At 48.6% G+C, this 14,314-nt stretch overlaps 4 protein-coding genes across 4 annotated transcripts; 3 read left to right on the top strand and 1 right to left on the bottom strand.

The window, feature by feature from the left end:
- Positions 1-1,553: 1,553 nt before the first annotated feature.
- ARB_07744 (TBC domain protein, putative) lies at positions 1,554-4,165 on the top strand (the record flags this gene model as incomplete). The annotated part of the gene is made up of 2 exons (XM_003013978.1): positions 1,554-3,680; positions 3,752-4,165. 2 exons carry the CDS (start codon positions 1,554-1,556, stop codon positions 4,163-4,165), a joined length of 2,541 nt encoding a protein of 846 aa, XP_003014024.1.
- A 3,292-nt stretch (positions 4,166-7,457) lies between these two features.
- On the top strand, positions 7,458-8,213 carry ARB_07743 (uncharacterized protein; the record flags this gene model as incomplete). The annotated part of the gene is made up of 3 exons (XM_003013977.1): positions 7,458-7,510; positions 7,657-7,699; positions 7,767-8,213. 3 exons carry the CDS (start codon positions 7,458-7,460, stop codon positions 8,211-8,213), a joined length of 543 nt encoding a protein of 180 aa, XP_003014023.1.
- A 1,273-nt stretch (positions 8,214-9,486) lies between these two features.
- On the bottom strand, positions 9,487-11,574 carry ARB_07742 (uncharacterized protein; the record flags this gene model as incomplete). The annotated part of the gene is made up of 1 exon (XM_003013976.1): positions 9,487-11,574. One exon carries the CDS (start codon positions 11,572-11,574, stop codon positions 9,487-9,489), a length of 2,088 nt encoding a protein of 695 aa, XP_003014022.1.
- A 344-nt stretch (positions 11,575-11,918) lies between these two features.
- On the top strand, positions 11,919-12,376 carry ARB_07741 (uncharacterized protein; the record flags this gene model as incomplete). The annotated part of the gene is made up of 2 exons (XM_003013975.1): positions 11,919-12,151; positions 12,268-12,376. 2 exons carry the CDS (start codon positions 11,919-11,921, stop codon positions 12,374-12,376), a joined length of 342 nt encoding a protein of 113 aa, XP_003014021.1.
- Between the last annotated feature and the right edge of the window lie 1,938 nt (positions 12,377-14,314).

The raw sequence follows: 14,314 nt of genomic DNA, 5'->3' as shown, positions 1-14,314 counted from the left end.
CGTCACTGACAATGCTGGAGTTTATTCTCCGTAAGTGTGAGGCTTGTGGGCTAAAGGTACTGCGAGACTAGAGACGAATCAATGGTAGAACGTATATGATAGATTGGTAGTGAGCTAATCACTGATCTATTGAAGATGGATCAGTAAAACGGTACATTATGTACCTAACAGAGCATATCACGTGAGTATTTAGATAAGTGATCACGTGACGCAAAGGTATTGGAACTCAAGGGCTTGCAAGCTCGAAGTTGAACTCGGTGACTTTGTCCCGGGAGAAATATCTATCGATAAGGCGAGGGTAAGGGAGATCCTACGAAATACCGGAGTAGCAGAACTAGCTCTCTTTAGAAAAATACACGGGACTCTATATATTATTCGCAATACAAGCCGCTTCACGTATAGACTATAGCGATTACCTATCCTCGTTTATATTCGGGGAACTGGATGGCTACCGGGCATGTCATCTGCAAGGAAGGCTTTATTAATACAAGATGGAAAGCCAATCTCTGCCTATAAGGGGAATGTGGAACTTAGCAAAAGTAAACCATGACTTAGTTCTATCATTTCAGGTATGTCGATTCTTCTCAAACAAGTCCCCAGATAATTAACCACCCAGTTAGTCATGGTTACTAATTTAGTTAACTTAGTCGACTAAGAGTATAGATAGACTTTAAGAGCTTTAACCGTCTCGATGGTTTACACCCAAGCAATCAACACTGTATTCTTCAGCCCTGTATACTTAGACGTAAACCGTTGTTCTGATCTCCTTTCTTACACTATTAGAAGCTTGAGGCTGAGACTTTCGCCCCTTTCCGGCTTGTTTGCACCTTATGTTTGCACCTTCTCACTGACAAATTCATGACTAAGAAGTTAATCTATATCTCACTAAGCACTTCCTAAAACGGCGTCGAGTCACATGCCCACCACCCGCTCATCCTCTTAGTCAGCAATTATTACCTAATCTCTCCTTTTTTTTTGCTTTAGTGGAGGTTTTTCTTTTTTCGCTCCTTCTTTTTTTCCTCCCCAGAAAGTCAACATGCAAAAGCGCAAAAAGTGATTCGACATCAGCGCAACGCACGACGAACCACCCCGGGCATCCCACGATCCCTCGATGCTGGCGCCAGCAGACAGCTGAAGTCGTCGTCGGGGTATATCTGAATTGGTATACTCGCAGGCCGCTGAAACGCCGAGCGACATGCCCTAGCCTGCCCGCAGCGCAGCCCAACGCGAGCAACTACTAGTTCCCAAACGCCCAGTCACTCCTTTTTTTCCCTGTGGTACCGCTACATCGTTTCAGACTCGCCTGCAGTTCACGATATTTGGCCTCCCCCCGTACGTTCACACTCCGGCCGCTCGCTTTCGGGAATGCCGCCTACAGGGTCGCCAACGAAGCCCTCGTCTACCCTTGCCCGTCAACTCGCAAGCTCCTGATTCTGCGTCCCTCTTTGTGCGCCACTACTGTGTTGGGCGCAAAGAGCTGGTGTGTGGGCCAGCTATATACGTAGGAAAACAAAAACCGGGCAGATACAATCCAGGCGAACCGGTTACGCAGCATGGCAACTACCGCGTCTTCAGAGCGAGCGCTATCACCGCCAACACTGTCATCTCCGGTCGTGTCCTCCTACGCGGAGTCCGTTAATTTCGAACCTTCCTCCTTTGTGGCAACTCTTGAGGACCCGAAACTTCGCGACAAACTAGAAGTCGAGGCTGAAACGGCTGCGGAACCACTTAGTCGACCGTCCTTCTCTGGCTCGTTCAGGAGCTTCAATGCCAACGCCCGCCCTTCTTCTGCTTGGTCGCGGATCACTTCTTCTGCCTTTGCCTCGAGGGAACGTCGCGCGACTATCTCTGCCGGAAAACGTTCGTTGAATCTCGTGAGAGGCAAACAGAGCGCCGACGGTGATATACCCAGCATTATCGTGGACGAGGCTCCTAGCCGACCCGCTTCAAGAAGATCTTTATCTGAGAGAAAATGGAGCTCGGTGCGCGGTACTAGAGGTGAGGTAGCTCTAAGGAAACGGTCCGGTATATCCAGTCTTAGCTCAAGTAATATACCTCCCGTTCCCCCCATCCCACCCTTCCAAGGCATCAAAATGGACATCCCAAGCGCGTCTTTAGGGGACATCACCAGCTCTACGATTGACGAGATAAACGAATGGAGTCCGCCTACAGCCACCAACCCAAAGCTGCTCAGTGCTGATGAGGCACACACAATTTCGCCCACCAGGAAAGTGAGTTCCTCGACTATGCGGAATATCAGCACGCGACGCATTCGATCTGCGAATTCGTTGAGGGTTGTGAGATCTGGAAGTGGTAGTGGTGGTACCATTCGTACCTTGTCGGTGGACGAAGAGATGTTATCCCGAAAAGTGAGGTTGATGTACGAGAAGGGAGAGGATTTTATTAGTGAGGCAGAACTAAACCAGGCTTTGGATGAAGATGAGAGCATGCTCATGGACAAGGATGAGGAGAAAGATGTCTCTGAAAATGCTGACTCTTCTCCTGCAAACGGAAATGCAGCTTCTACTGACCCTGCAAGTGAGAAATCAGAAACTGTGTCAACGAATACAATTAGCCCAGCCAGAAGGACAAATACGGTTGAGCGAGAAAGTAATGAGCTTGCTGGTGGCTTAGAGGACTGGAATGATATTGAGAACGGTTACGTCGATAGGTATGGTTTCATCATTCCTCATCCTGAGGATGGCGAGCCAGAAGCGCACGTACCGCAGCCGTTACAACGGGTCTCGACCAGTTTGATGCTTGCCTCTGCCACACCTAGACGGAAACGTACTATGGCCAAACGTCCACCTTCAACGGCTGGGGCGGCAAGTATCCGTTCTTTTGCCGGCCGTTCTTCCTCTCAGCGAACCAGTGACCAACCAATGCGTCCAACTTCCTCCCAGAGTTCATACCAGCCTCATCTTTCTCGTACCACCAGCAGTCTACGTTATGCAGCCAACAAGCTCCCTCATAACCGTTCTCGCAAGCTCCTGGACGAGGCCGGTGACATGTTAACCAGCCCTACCCAAAAGACCAATAGTTTCAGTTTCTCCGAAGATGAAACAGCCTATTCCAAGGCCATGAGGAAGAAGGAATCTGAGCGTGAAGACAAGTGGCGTAAAATGGCCAGGCTTACCTCCAAGGCTAAGGATGGCTCTGGCATGACTTTTGAATTCGACGTAACCAGTACCAAGCTCATCGATCGTACCTGGAAGGGAATCCCGGACAGCTGGCGGTCAACAGCATGGCATGCCTTCTTAGCTGCCAGTGCAAAGAAACGTCCTGACAGCCCTACCGAGGATGAATTGATTAGAAAGTTTAATGAGTTGCAGGTTTATCCTTCTCCTGATGACGTCCAGATCGATATCGACGTCCCTCGTACCATTAGCAGCCATATCATGTTCCGCCGTCGATACCGTGGAGGACAGAGACTTCTTTTCCGTGTGCTACATGCCATGTCTCTGTATTTCCCAGAAACCGGTTATGTGCAGGGTATGGCAGCACTGGCTGCCACTTTACTTGCTTACTATGACGAGGAGAACGCCTTTGTCATGCTCGTCCGTCTCTGGCAATACAGAGGACTTGATCGACTTTATCGTGAAGGTTTTGCTGGTCTGATGGAGGCACTGAATAGCTTTGAGAAAGACTGGCTAGGTAATGGGGAGGTAGCTGAGAAACTGGTAAGTTACTGATTTTCCTTTACTCTCTAATCCTTTCATAGCTGCATGCTAACGCCATACCCATTGTTTAGACCGAACTGGGAATCCCCCCAACTGCCTACGGAACCAGATGGTACTTGACTCTATTCAACTATTCCATCCCATTTGCTGCTCAACTCCGAGTATGGGATGTATTCATGCTTCTGGGAGATTCCGGGGAACCAATCCAGCCTCCTGTTCCAGCCAGTACCAACGGCCACGCCGATGCTACCAGTACTGGAACCGGCCCTGCTCACCCTGTGGCCAACCCCTTTGGTAAGAGCCTTGATATTCTACATGCAACCTCCGCAGCCTTGATCGACGGAATGCGGGACATCATTCTCGAATCCGACTTTGAGAATGCAATGAAAGTTCTCACCAGCTGGGTGCCGATAAATGATATCGAGCTCTTCATGAGAGTTGCCAGAACCGAATGGAAAGTTCACTGTCGAAAGAAGGGACATTAAACACCAGACCCTTCTTCCTCTCGACTCTAATACCAAACTACTACATTCCTTTCATAATATATTCTTCCACAGAAGGATAGTCCAAGTACTGCCGCCGCCTGCTCGCGTTTAATCTTCTTTTTTTGTCTCGTCTTCACTTCCTGACTTCTGGCACACGCCTTTTTTCCCCACTTTATTTAATATCAGTCGATCCCTATCCCTTCCCCTGATATATATACTTTCTCCCATTCCACCATTCCAAGAGACATAATCACCGCACCCCGTTGCTCCTTCTATCCCTTAATGCACACTCCCGTATGGGACGTATTATGTTGTTATGCCTTTCCATTGACCATTTTCCTTACTTATTTACTACATCTTGCCATTTAATCTCAGATGGATTTAATACCTGCCTTCCTTTACGCGGCCTTTCCTATTTCTTCTTTTCTCTTTCTTTTCTTCCCTATTATTTCTTTTGATACTAAATCTACACTATATAGATTTACTGAGATACCCTCACCATCTATCTTATTTAATACACTTCAAATTTACTGTCTCTACTATGTCCTACCCCTTTTTGTTACTTCGTTCATTGACCTTCTTACTCGTCTTTCTTGCTTTAGCTGCTCCCTACGCTGGGTTAGACTGGCTTTTATGACAACTCGTGCTTAATTTGTACAAAATATGTACCCCACCTCTAACGAAGCTCCCCATTCATCTATCTTGATTATACGGAGTACTGTGTGCGGACTTAGCTGCCGCCAAATCTTAATTTCCCGAGCAAAATACAGTATATGTAGGCCTTTGAGTTCGGATCCCAATTCCCCCAACGCCGAGGAAGTGTTAAGTGTTCGTCTCTCCTTCACCGTGACAAGCTTCCCACGTTTTTTCATTTTGACTTTCGGGCAGTCGAAAAGGCTCCACAGGCGCGGGTTGTCAACCTTATTTCTCGACGTCCGAGAACCACCGTTTGTTTACTTTGCTTGAACGGACAAGTCAAGGAACGTCTCATGCGCTTTGATGGCTGAACCAACGAAGCCAGCGATCTATGCAGCCAGAGATTGAGATGCGAAATACCGTTGGGGTATATCATGAGACGCCGCCGCCTTGCTTGATACGGCATCCCTGCCGCCTGAAGGATTTGGCCGGTGGGGTGAACTGATGATCCTTACCCCTTCAGTGGACAATTTTTGCTATTGTCCTCAGCAATTACGAAGAGGATGTGCAGCGGTGGTGCTTCCATCAGCACATGAAGGGCTGGCGACCGAGTTTGCGGCCGCTTAAGATAGGGGGAGCTGGCACATATTATTTATCCTCATTCCCCCATCCTTCGCGTTTTATGGCCTTTTTCGATCACAACTGAGGCTGCTCCCGTCCCTCCCCCGTCCATCAAGATGTTATTGTCAAGGAAACTCCTCTATTTGCTATTGGCTGCACCGGCGTACGCTGCAAGAGATTGCTATTTCCCAGACGGCTCCCTTGCTGTAGACGATGTGCCATGTTTCTCAGGGATACGCGACACACATTGCTGCTCAAAGTCCTCAATCTGCATGACCAACGGTTACTGTCTTGTAACAAACCAACCATATACCCTGGCGCGTGGAACGTGTACCGACAAGAACTGGAGCTCATCGTCTGGGTGTCCTGACCCTTGCTCAAAAAGTACACCCCTACATCTGCCAGCTTAATACTTGTCTCCCTGTTTGAAAGTAGACGGTTGCTAACATCTTCTTGAATAGTAGCCAGTACAAGAAAAACGGGCTGCTCAATCCCTCTCCACAGCTTTGTTAACCATACGGCTCTATACTGCGCGAACTCGATCGTCGCCAATTCATCGAGCACCACAACATGTGCTGGGGACACGGAGCCCTTTACCATCAATCGGGGCGATGTTATCACAGATAGCGCTCTCCTTGCCAGAGCCTCTTGCACCGTACCCAGACTCGATCCAACCTCTCCTGGCAATGACATCATACATGCTTCCGCTATGAGTGCTCCAGTTGAACTCGAAAACGCATCGAAGACATATGTGGCTATTGGTGCTGGTGTTGGTGTCCCTCTTGGCGTCATAGCTATAGGTGCCATAGGCTGGGCCCTTTATGAACGACGAAAGCGCCTCCGTCTAATTAGAACCTATGCGTCACAACCTATAGCAGTACAACAGCCTATGTATCAACAGCAAACACAACCTGTGACCGCACATCCATATGAAATGCCACCAGACTCAAAGCCTTCTCACGTCAGTCAAGTCCCTCAAGAACTAGGAAACGAGAACCGTTAACTGCGCTCTTAGAACGTGAAGATGAAATGGAAAGCTACTTTTTTTCTTTATTATGATACTTGACTTACTTAGATGAGTGTGTTCTTATGTCTTTGTATGTCACTTTGGTACGACGACCTGGTATATGTCTGAGCTCGCGATACCCATCAATTGGGCAAAGACATGTTTGCCAGATGTATAACACATAAGTTATTTATCAGCACGTTAATATTATGCTTTTAGAATGTTTCCAGAATTAATGAACCACGGCTTTTGGTATATTTTCCGTGTTGTTATCTTCCAATGCATGCAAGGTTCAGTTTATATAGCGGGAGGTTAGACGTTTACACTTGAACATGAATTTCATTTGATACAGGTTAAGTAGGAAAAACGACGCTTAGAGCAATACAGTACATAAATAGATAGGGGAGTTGAGTATTCGGTCCAGTCAAGGCCGGTTATACAAAGCGGCAGAGCGGGAAGAACCCTAACCCAAAGTCGGTTATAGTTACGGGACATCCGACAAAGCTACCAGAAACCTCAGGATACAATAAGCGAAAAGACCTATCACCTTACACTTCCTATAATTAGTTACTTGATATCCAGGAAGTTCCTTGGAGCTGCATCACTTTATCTTTGCTAAAACACCCAATTATATGACAAACTGGAAAGGATATTAGCTATCCATTAACGCCAAAGTCAACGATTCAGCTGTTATTCAAAGCTTGTCTCTCACAGAAGTCTCATGTAACCAAGTAAAGGTCAGCATGATTTATCATATTATGATTCACACATATTTATCATTCTCCCTCAACCTACCTCAAAGGAGGATCGCAATATATATAATTGTCATTCCAACACTGGACATTGACACTCTAACTAGTTAACTTAGGGCTTTGGCTTACAAAGAACGAAAGAATAAGAAGGGGAAAAAAAAAAAAAAAACCTTTATCCAACATTGTGCTTCACACATATAACTGGGCATTTTTCGAGTAGCCCTCAAAATATGCGAGCTAAAGGTCCTATTTATATCATTCCCCAGGGCAAAACAAGATGATGGACTTGGTCGAGCCAGAAAATACGGCATTCTTCCGGAATCTTGGAACGTAAGTTTATCTCCGTGTTCGGGTTTCCAATGGTGACTTATTCTTACGCTCAGCTTTGCTAGTTATTATGACTCCTCACGGTTTGCAGACATCATAGTCCGGACGGTTGACGGGGAATATAAAGTGCACAAACTGGTGTTGTGTAGCCACTCGACATTCTTTTCGCGCATGCTAGAACACGACTGGAAGGTAAGCGATAGTCCTGAGACATCAATATCTGGTAGCTGGGGTATAAGTGAGGCTAATCGACGACCAGGAAACTCTAGAGGGCGTTGTTGAGCTCAAAGACGACGACCCCCAAGCAATCAAAGCAATGCTCAGCTTCATGTACAAATTCGATTACACCAATCCAGCCGCCAGCGCTGCTTCCTTCATTTTTGATGCCCAAGTTTTCGCGGTTGCTGAGAAATATGACGTAGAAGGGCTTAAATTCTGCGTGAAAGATAAATTTCACGCAAGCATTCTTTCTGACTGGAAAGACGACGACTACCCTGATGTCATTAGGGGTGTTTATGACATCCCAACTACTGATCCGGCTCTTCGGGATACACTGGTGCAAGTGACTTGTGCCAATATCAATAATCTTATTCAAAAGGACGAGTTCAAGTCGGCGCTAAATGACGTTCCTGGATTCGCAGTCCAGCTTATTACACGGCTCGTAGATAATAATTCTACTGTTGCAAGGAACCTGATGGGACTATGAAGGCAGCTTGTTATCATATCGAGAAGGCTAGTTAAAAGCGCACACCGACATTTGTCCGTTTCGTTGGCTGCGTATGTAACTAGCCACCAACTAACTATGCTTGAATGACTATATTTTGGATTTCGTCTCGTGTGCACTCTGTCTACCAATTTATGGAGGCTAGGTAGCCCAGACTCAAGGGTTAGGCAGGGGAGAGTTAACAACTTACAGACTAAATGGACCATCTCGAACACAATCTGTGCGACTGTAAGAGCAGGTTAAAATATCAATGGATTCGTGAGCCGTATTCGCTCTGTATTTCTCAGAAATTGTATTTTATCGCTCGCGGGGGGATCACTCCGGGTGTCACGGCAGTGAGATCCCAGCATTGAACAAGATATGCTTCGGCAAAAGGAAGCATCTCGTTGTCTAACTTACTCTTAACAACGCACAGTCTTCTTCGTCCAAGACCTGGGCGCCAGGCATTATTTGACTCGGGAGATGATATCCGCAAGCCACATGTGATATCATATGTGGCGGAACCATGCCATTGAAGGGAATATGAGGTGAGCAGAATGTACGTGTAGCCCTATGGGCTTAATATATTATTTCTCGCTTGTCTGCCTGGAAGACAGGCAAGCCACATCCCCTGGGATAAAGTAGATAAATACACAGGTTGCCTCCCATGAGCTGTTTTTATGCATGACCTTAGCCACACTGGGTATCTAGGTTTAAGAAAACCAAGCAGAGAAAGATGGACGAGGTGGGAGAAGGATATTAAACAGGATATAAGAGACAAATGGAATCGTAAGGAGAGATCTTATCCGCTTCACCAGTCTAGGCAGTTAGAAGAAGAATGACGAAGGGGGAGAAAAAGGAATAAATAATAATGAACGAGTAAAATAGACTAATCAAGGCATTATAAAAAAGCAGGACATAAGCGGGCATTAAGAATAAAACAGACGAGAATGAAAAGGGGAATCCAACCTCAAGTCGTTAGATAGTATAATTAAATCAAACCCATGGTATATAGATTAGCACGTTGAATAGGAACTTGGAGTGAATAAATCAAAAGCGATAATCAAAAGCATAGCAGTAATCATCTGCATATGAAGATGCGCAAAGCATGAAATAGACACAAGGCGAAACATGACAAAATGAAATGAGCAAGGGAAGAGGGCCAAAAAAAAAAAAAAAAGATACGGCATCAGAGATTTAGAAATTTACCAATAAGCCCTACCGGGTTGGGTAGTCGGCAAGTCATAAAGAGAGTCAAGCCACCATACGGCTAAATTCAATTGCGGAGGGAGTCACCATTGGGAACCGGACCGTTTGTGTCGTTAGGGGTCAGTGAGTTTGATGCAGTGTGGTATGACACTGTGCTTTCTCCACTACTACCAGAGTTTGTGGAGGCGATGGCTTCCCTAGGAGCAGTATTGTCTGGCTCGTTCACAGCCGGAGGCTCCATCTCTCTAGTAGTATCTCGAGTATCGCGAGATGACGGCGAGACATCACGCGAGTGAGAGTGAGATCGACTGGTGGTGGGAGTCCGGTTTGGGTCGGATGGGCGCACTAGAGAAGAGACTTGCATTTGTGTCTGGGCGGGGGCTGGAGGTTGGCTTCCTTGCTGCTGTTGCTTTGAGATAGGGCTGGGATTAGCATGCACAGTGCTATTATTCCTAGTGTTGATCTTGAAAGTATACTCCCCGGCTGAGCGGGCTTGAGCGGCCGAACTGCTTTGCCGGCGCCTCTCCGCACCAGCTCCGGAGTGTGAGCGATTCCGAGGGGTACGGCCGGTCTGAGAAGTAGTCTCGTCCGTAGTAGCAACCTCTGAAAGCTGCGATGGGGGAGGTGGAATGGGAGCATGAGAACTTTGCGCTTTCCGCTTCTTAGGTGACTGCTGATATTCATTTCGAAGATGGTGAGGTTGGGATGAGGAGGCGGAGGCCGGGTGGCCGGAGTGTGGAGAGCTGTTGGGGCTTTTACCTGCAGGGGTAGTTGGCTGAGATTGCGGAGGAACCCAATGATGGAACGAGATAGAAGGGGAGGTCTGTTGCACCTGATGAGCAGCCGTAGTAGAGTCTTGCTTTGCGGAGGTAGATTGAGAGGAAGATGGATGGGAGTGTGAGAGGGATGACTGGGTGTTCGCGCTCATGACCCCGGAAGATGGGGCTGAATTGTTCCTTTGTTGAATGGGGTGGTGCATGTCAGAAGCCGTAGACAGGCGTGGAAGAGATTCGGTGTTCATCTGAGACTGGTGATGCGCTGGATTGGGAGCATATATAGTGATTGGCGGATGTGATGGTGGCGGAGAAGGTTGTTGCGGATGATGTTGATGCGATGGCCGCGGTTGATGGTGGTGTGGCGGAGGATGTTGCTGCTGCTGCTGCTGATGCTGTTGGTTATGATGTGGTTGTGGTTGATGCTGTTGCGGATGCTGCTGGTGTTGCTGATGCTGGCCAGCAGGTATAGAGAGCCTAGGGGCGGAAATGGCATATGGATTAGGCGCTATTTCACGGTTCTCGGATGCTTCTATGGGACTCTGTTTGGGACGGGGTATAAACTCGGGAAACTGAGACATATGATTTAGGGGCTGCTGCTGCTGCTGCTGCGGATGCGGCGGCGGCGGCGGCGGTGGTGGTTGAGGGGGCTGCTGTGATGGCTGCTGGAACGCAGAAGGCGGTGGAGGAGGTGGTGGTGGCCGATACTGCTGGGTATACTGATCATGCCTTTGTTGCTGGACCGGATATGGGCTTGAACTTGGGTTGTGTCCATTATTTTGGGTCATCTGTAGGATATATTGCTGAGCCCATTGAGCGTGAGGCCCGGCTAGCCCTATAAACACCAGAGGTACCATGTGAGGCGGGATATTGGAGCTGAGCGTATCTTGTAGCATCTTCTGCTCGATCTTGCGCTGATCGAGCTTGAGAGCTTCCTGCCGGGTGCGTTCCTCTTCCTGCTTGCGCTTATCCTCTTCGACCTTTGCCTGCAGCCATTGGCGCATTGCATCGTCCTGGCCGTCTCGGCTCCACCCATCACGGCCATGGTTACCACCACCAGGGACATGCTGATGCGAGTGCGTTGGCGGTGGAGGCAGAGGCATGCTGCCAGCGCCGCCGTTGGAGCTACTGGAGCCGCCGTGAGAGGCCGCGGATGTCATATCTGTGACGGTGAGGCCCATGGCAGCTGGGGGAGGCAGGCTCCGGTGCGAATCCATCTGACGGCGAGCTGGAGCTGATGACAACGGCGATGGAGGCGGCGACGGCGACGGCGACGGAGACGGGTGAGGATGCTTCTGATATGCGTATGCTGGCTTTGTGCGTGTGCACTCGTCAAGAGCCAGGGCGCCGTTGCGAGAGGAGGTCTTGAGGGTGAGCAGCATGGAGAGCTCTAGTCATGGGTCAATTCTCTCTACCTCTGCGTCTCTCTTGCTTCTTCTTCTTCTTCTTCTTATGGACCTGCTTCCGTGACAGTGCTGCCCTGTGTGCGTTGTTTTGTTTCTGGTCTATCTTCGAGCCCTTATAGTTTTTCCCTCCCCGGGGGTGTATAGCGTACTTTTTGCGGACGGGTGGATTCTTAGATTTTGTGCTTCAACGTCTGAGGCGGACGTCGTGTTATCTATCCCAGGACAAGGAGGCCAGCCCATCACCGTTGTTCAGGTCAACATTCGACTTGCCGCAGTTCGTGCGTGTGATGGGCCCTTTGGTGTAATTATAGCAAGGAGGAATGGGAGAGCCGGAGGTTGCGCCGGGCAGAAAGAACCCTGCCCATATAATCCGCAAGTCGCAGCACCTCATCCCAGGCCGTTTTGCCTTCCTCCCTCACCTTCCCTTTCTTCAGTCCACCTTTTTTTTCCTCATCTCTTCTTCTCGTCTTCTCTCCTCCTCTTTGCTTTTTTGCTCTCCGTTTTTTCTTTTCTTTTTCGTTGCTTTTTTTTTGCTTCTTTTGCGCTCCAGCTCGTATGTTTTTCCTCTCGCAGACGCAAAAATCCTCATACAAGCGTCGCCGTATTTGGAATACGCACCGAGGCGGCGGTACAGCACGGGGCAGCCCAGGACGCTACCCTATTGGTCAGCGCGGCTCCACTTCCTCTTTTGGAAAACCTTGACTGGACTTCGTTCTTGTTTTACACTACAGAGGACCGTGATAGTCTCAGGATAGCAAAGAAGAAGAAAAAAGAGTAGGTGTGATCACTAAAAAACGGCAGATAATTATTTTACCGTAGCCGCATCCGCACCCAGCTCTCCTGCAGCCGGCCAGATATTAATGGAGTATTACAGAGCAATGGCGGTAAAAGAATACGCTGGGAACAAGGGACTGTATTCTTGGGCGACCGCGGGAAGCTTCCCAATCAGGTCAAGCGCTCGGGCTTTGTCAGGGACCCATATTTGTCCAAATGCGGAAGGCGGACCGGGCCCTTCTTGGCACCACCTTTCCTTTTTCGGCGTGGAAGGTACAGCCGAGGTTGCTCAGCCCTTCCCACTTGCCGCTTTAGGAAGTTTTGTCACAGCCACGATGCAATAACACAAAAAAAAAAAAAAAAAAAAAAACGCAGAGACCAGAGAGAGACAGGCCCAAAGCCAGCGCAACAAACAATAATAATAACAACGCCAGCGCGCACAGGAGACATATAGAAAGGAGCCCCGTCTAAATTTAGAGAAAGGCACATACTTCGTACATAGTGCGAGCAAGCTGGACATCGTTCGCCGCAGAGAAGAACAGACGCTGAGAGCCGGTGAACGCCCCAGATGCAGGTACTCTTCTGCACCTCACATATGATCGCAGACCGTTGGCCTGGGGCCAAAAAAAAAAAAAAAATAAAAATAAAAATAAAAATAAAAAATAAAAAATTAGGGACCCTGATCTCCAGATCTCCCCGCCTATATTTAGAAGCTGACTCAGCCTCTTCCGCCTGGCCTCATCGCACACTCTATCTCAACTTCGAGACACAAACACATCACCAGTTACCATGTTGACGCCCCTTCCATTATACGCTTGTGGGAATACAATGTGCTGTTGATAAGCAGATGCCGTCGTATTAACGTGCAGGCCTCTTTTCTAGCCCGGATGTAGTCACCGTTGGGGGCGGCAGGGGGCCGCTCGACCGTGCATCCCCAGCAGTTCGTGAGAGTTGCCTGTTGAGAGTAACCAGCTACACAAACCGGCTCGTGATTGGCGTCGACACCCACGAACAAGTAGAGCGGAAGAGGCAAACGGAAGCAAAGCAGAAGAGCCTGTTCGTACTTAACCGCCGAACTCAGGGAATATATGTAGGGTCTGTGACGAGACAAGGTTGGACCCCTAATCGACGCGGGCCGCAGTTAAGGGAACCAACCGCTACGCGAGAAAACAAAAAGGAGCATATTTCCTTCTACAAGGCCATTATCCCACGGAGATATAGGACCGGTTGATTGGCTGTGCTTTGAGGATAAATCAACTTGGCCCGCTGTTCAGCCCCGACCAACTGACATGACCTATCTGAGGGCCGGCGCTTAACTCCCTCCGTCACATCTCGTCCGTATGCGACGATCGCCTCCTGCACGCAACACGCTGAATAATAAGGCGGCAGAAGGGGCGACGCCATGGCCATTGAGACTAGCTGCTTCTCTCTTTCCCCTCACTTCTGTTCGTTGTTATCGTCCCTCTCCCGGCATCCTGCTAGCTAGCGTCGATGTCCACCATGCAAGCCCTCCCGCGGCCGTATTCCTCGCTCTCAGATTTTCATTTAAACCATTCCAGCAGACGTCGGATGTCCAATCACTGATGTTACTCTTCTAGGCGATATGCACTAATTGGCCAGGGCTCGCCTGTTGGGGCTATAGAGCCTCGCTCCGCATATACGACTATGCTGTCTTGGATTTGAGATAATGGAGAAAGCAGAATTCCATGGTGTATGCAGAGTAGATCTGCTTCAACTGTTAGTCCTTGATGATACCCCCAATATTGGTGGCTTAATACTTGTCTCGCGCCCTTCATGATGCCTGGTCCTGGATCTCTCATTGTTGAAGAGGTGATTCACGGTCCTCGACGGAGAATAGAGTCCCCCGTTGGAATTTGATAGCTTGTCTATTCGCACAGGAATATCAGTAGTATGTGATAGACAACATTAGCCTAAGTATTAA

Source organism: Trichophyton benhamiae (genome assembly GCF_000151125.1).
Source record: "Trichophyton benhamiae CBS 112371 chromosome Unknown Abenha-G-c-312d04.f1, whole genome shotgun sequence".
In the NCBI taxonomy this organism is placed as follows: Eukaryota; Fungi; Ascomycota; class Eurotiomycetes; order Onygenales; family Arthrodermataceae; genus Trichophyton; species Trichophyton benhamiae.
The sequence above is the reverse complement of the archived record's forward strand: the minus strand, read 5'-3'. Positions and strand labels throughout refer to the sequence as shown.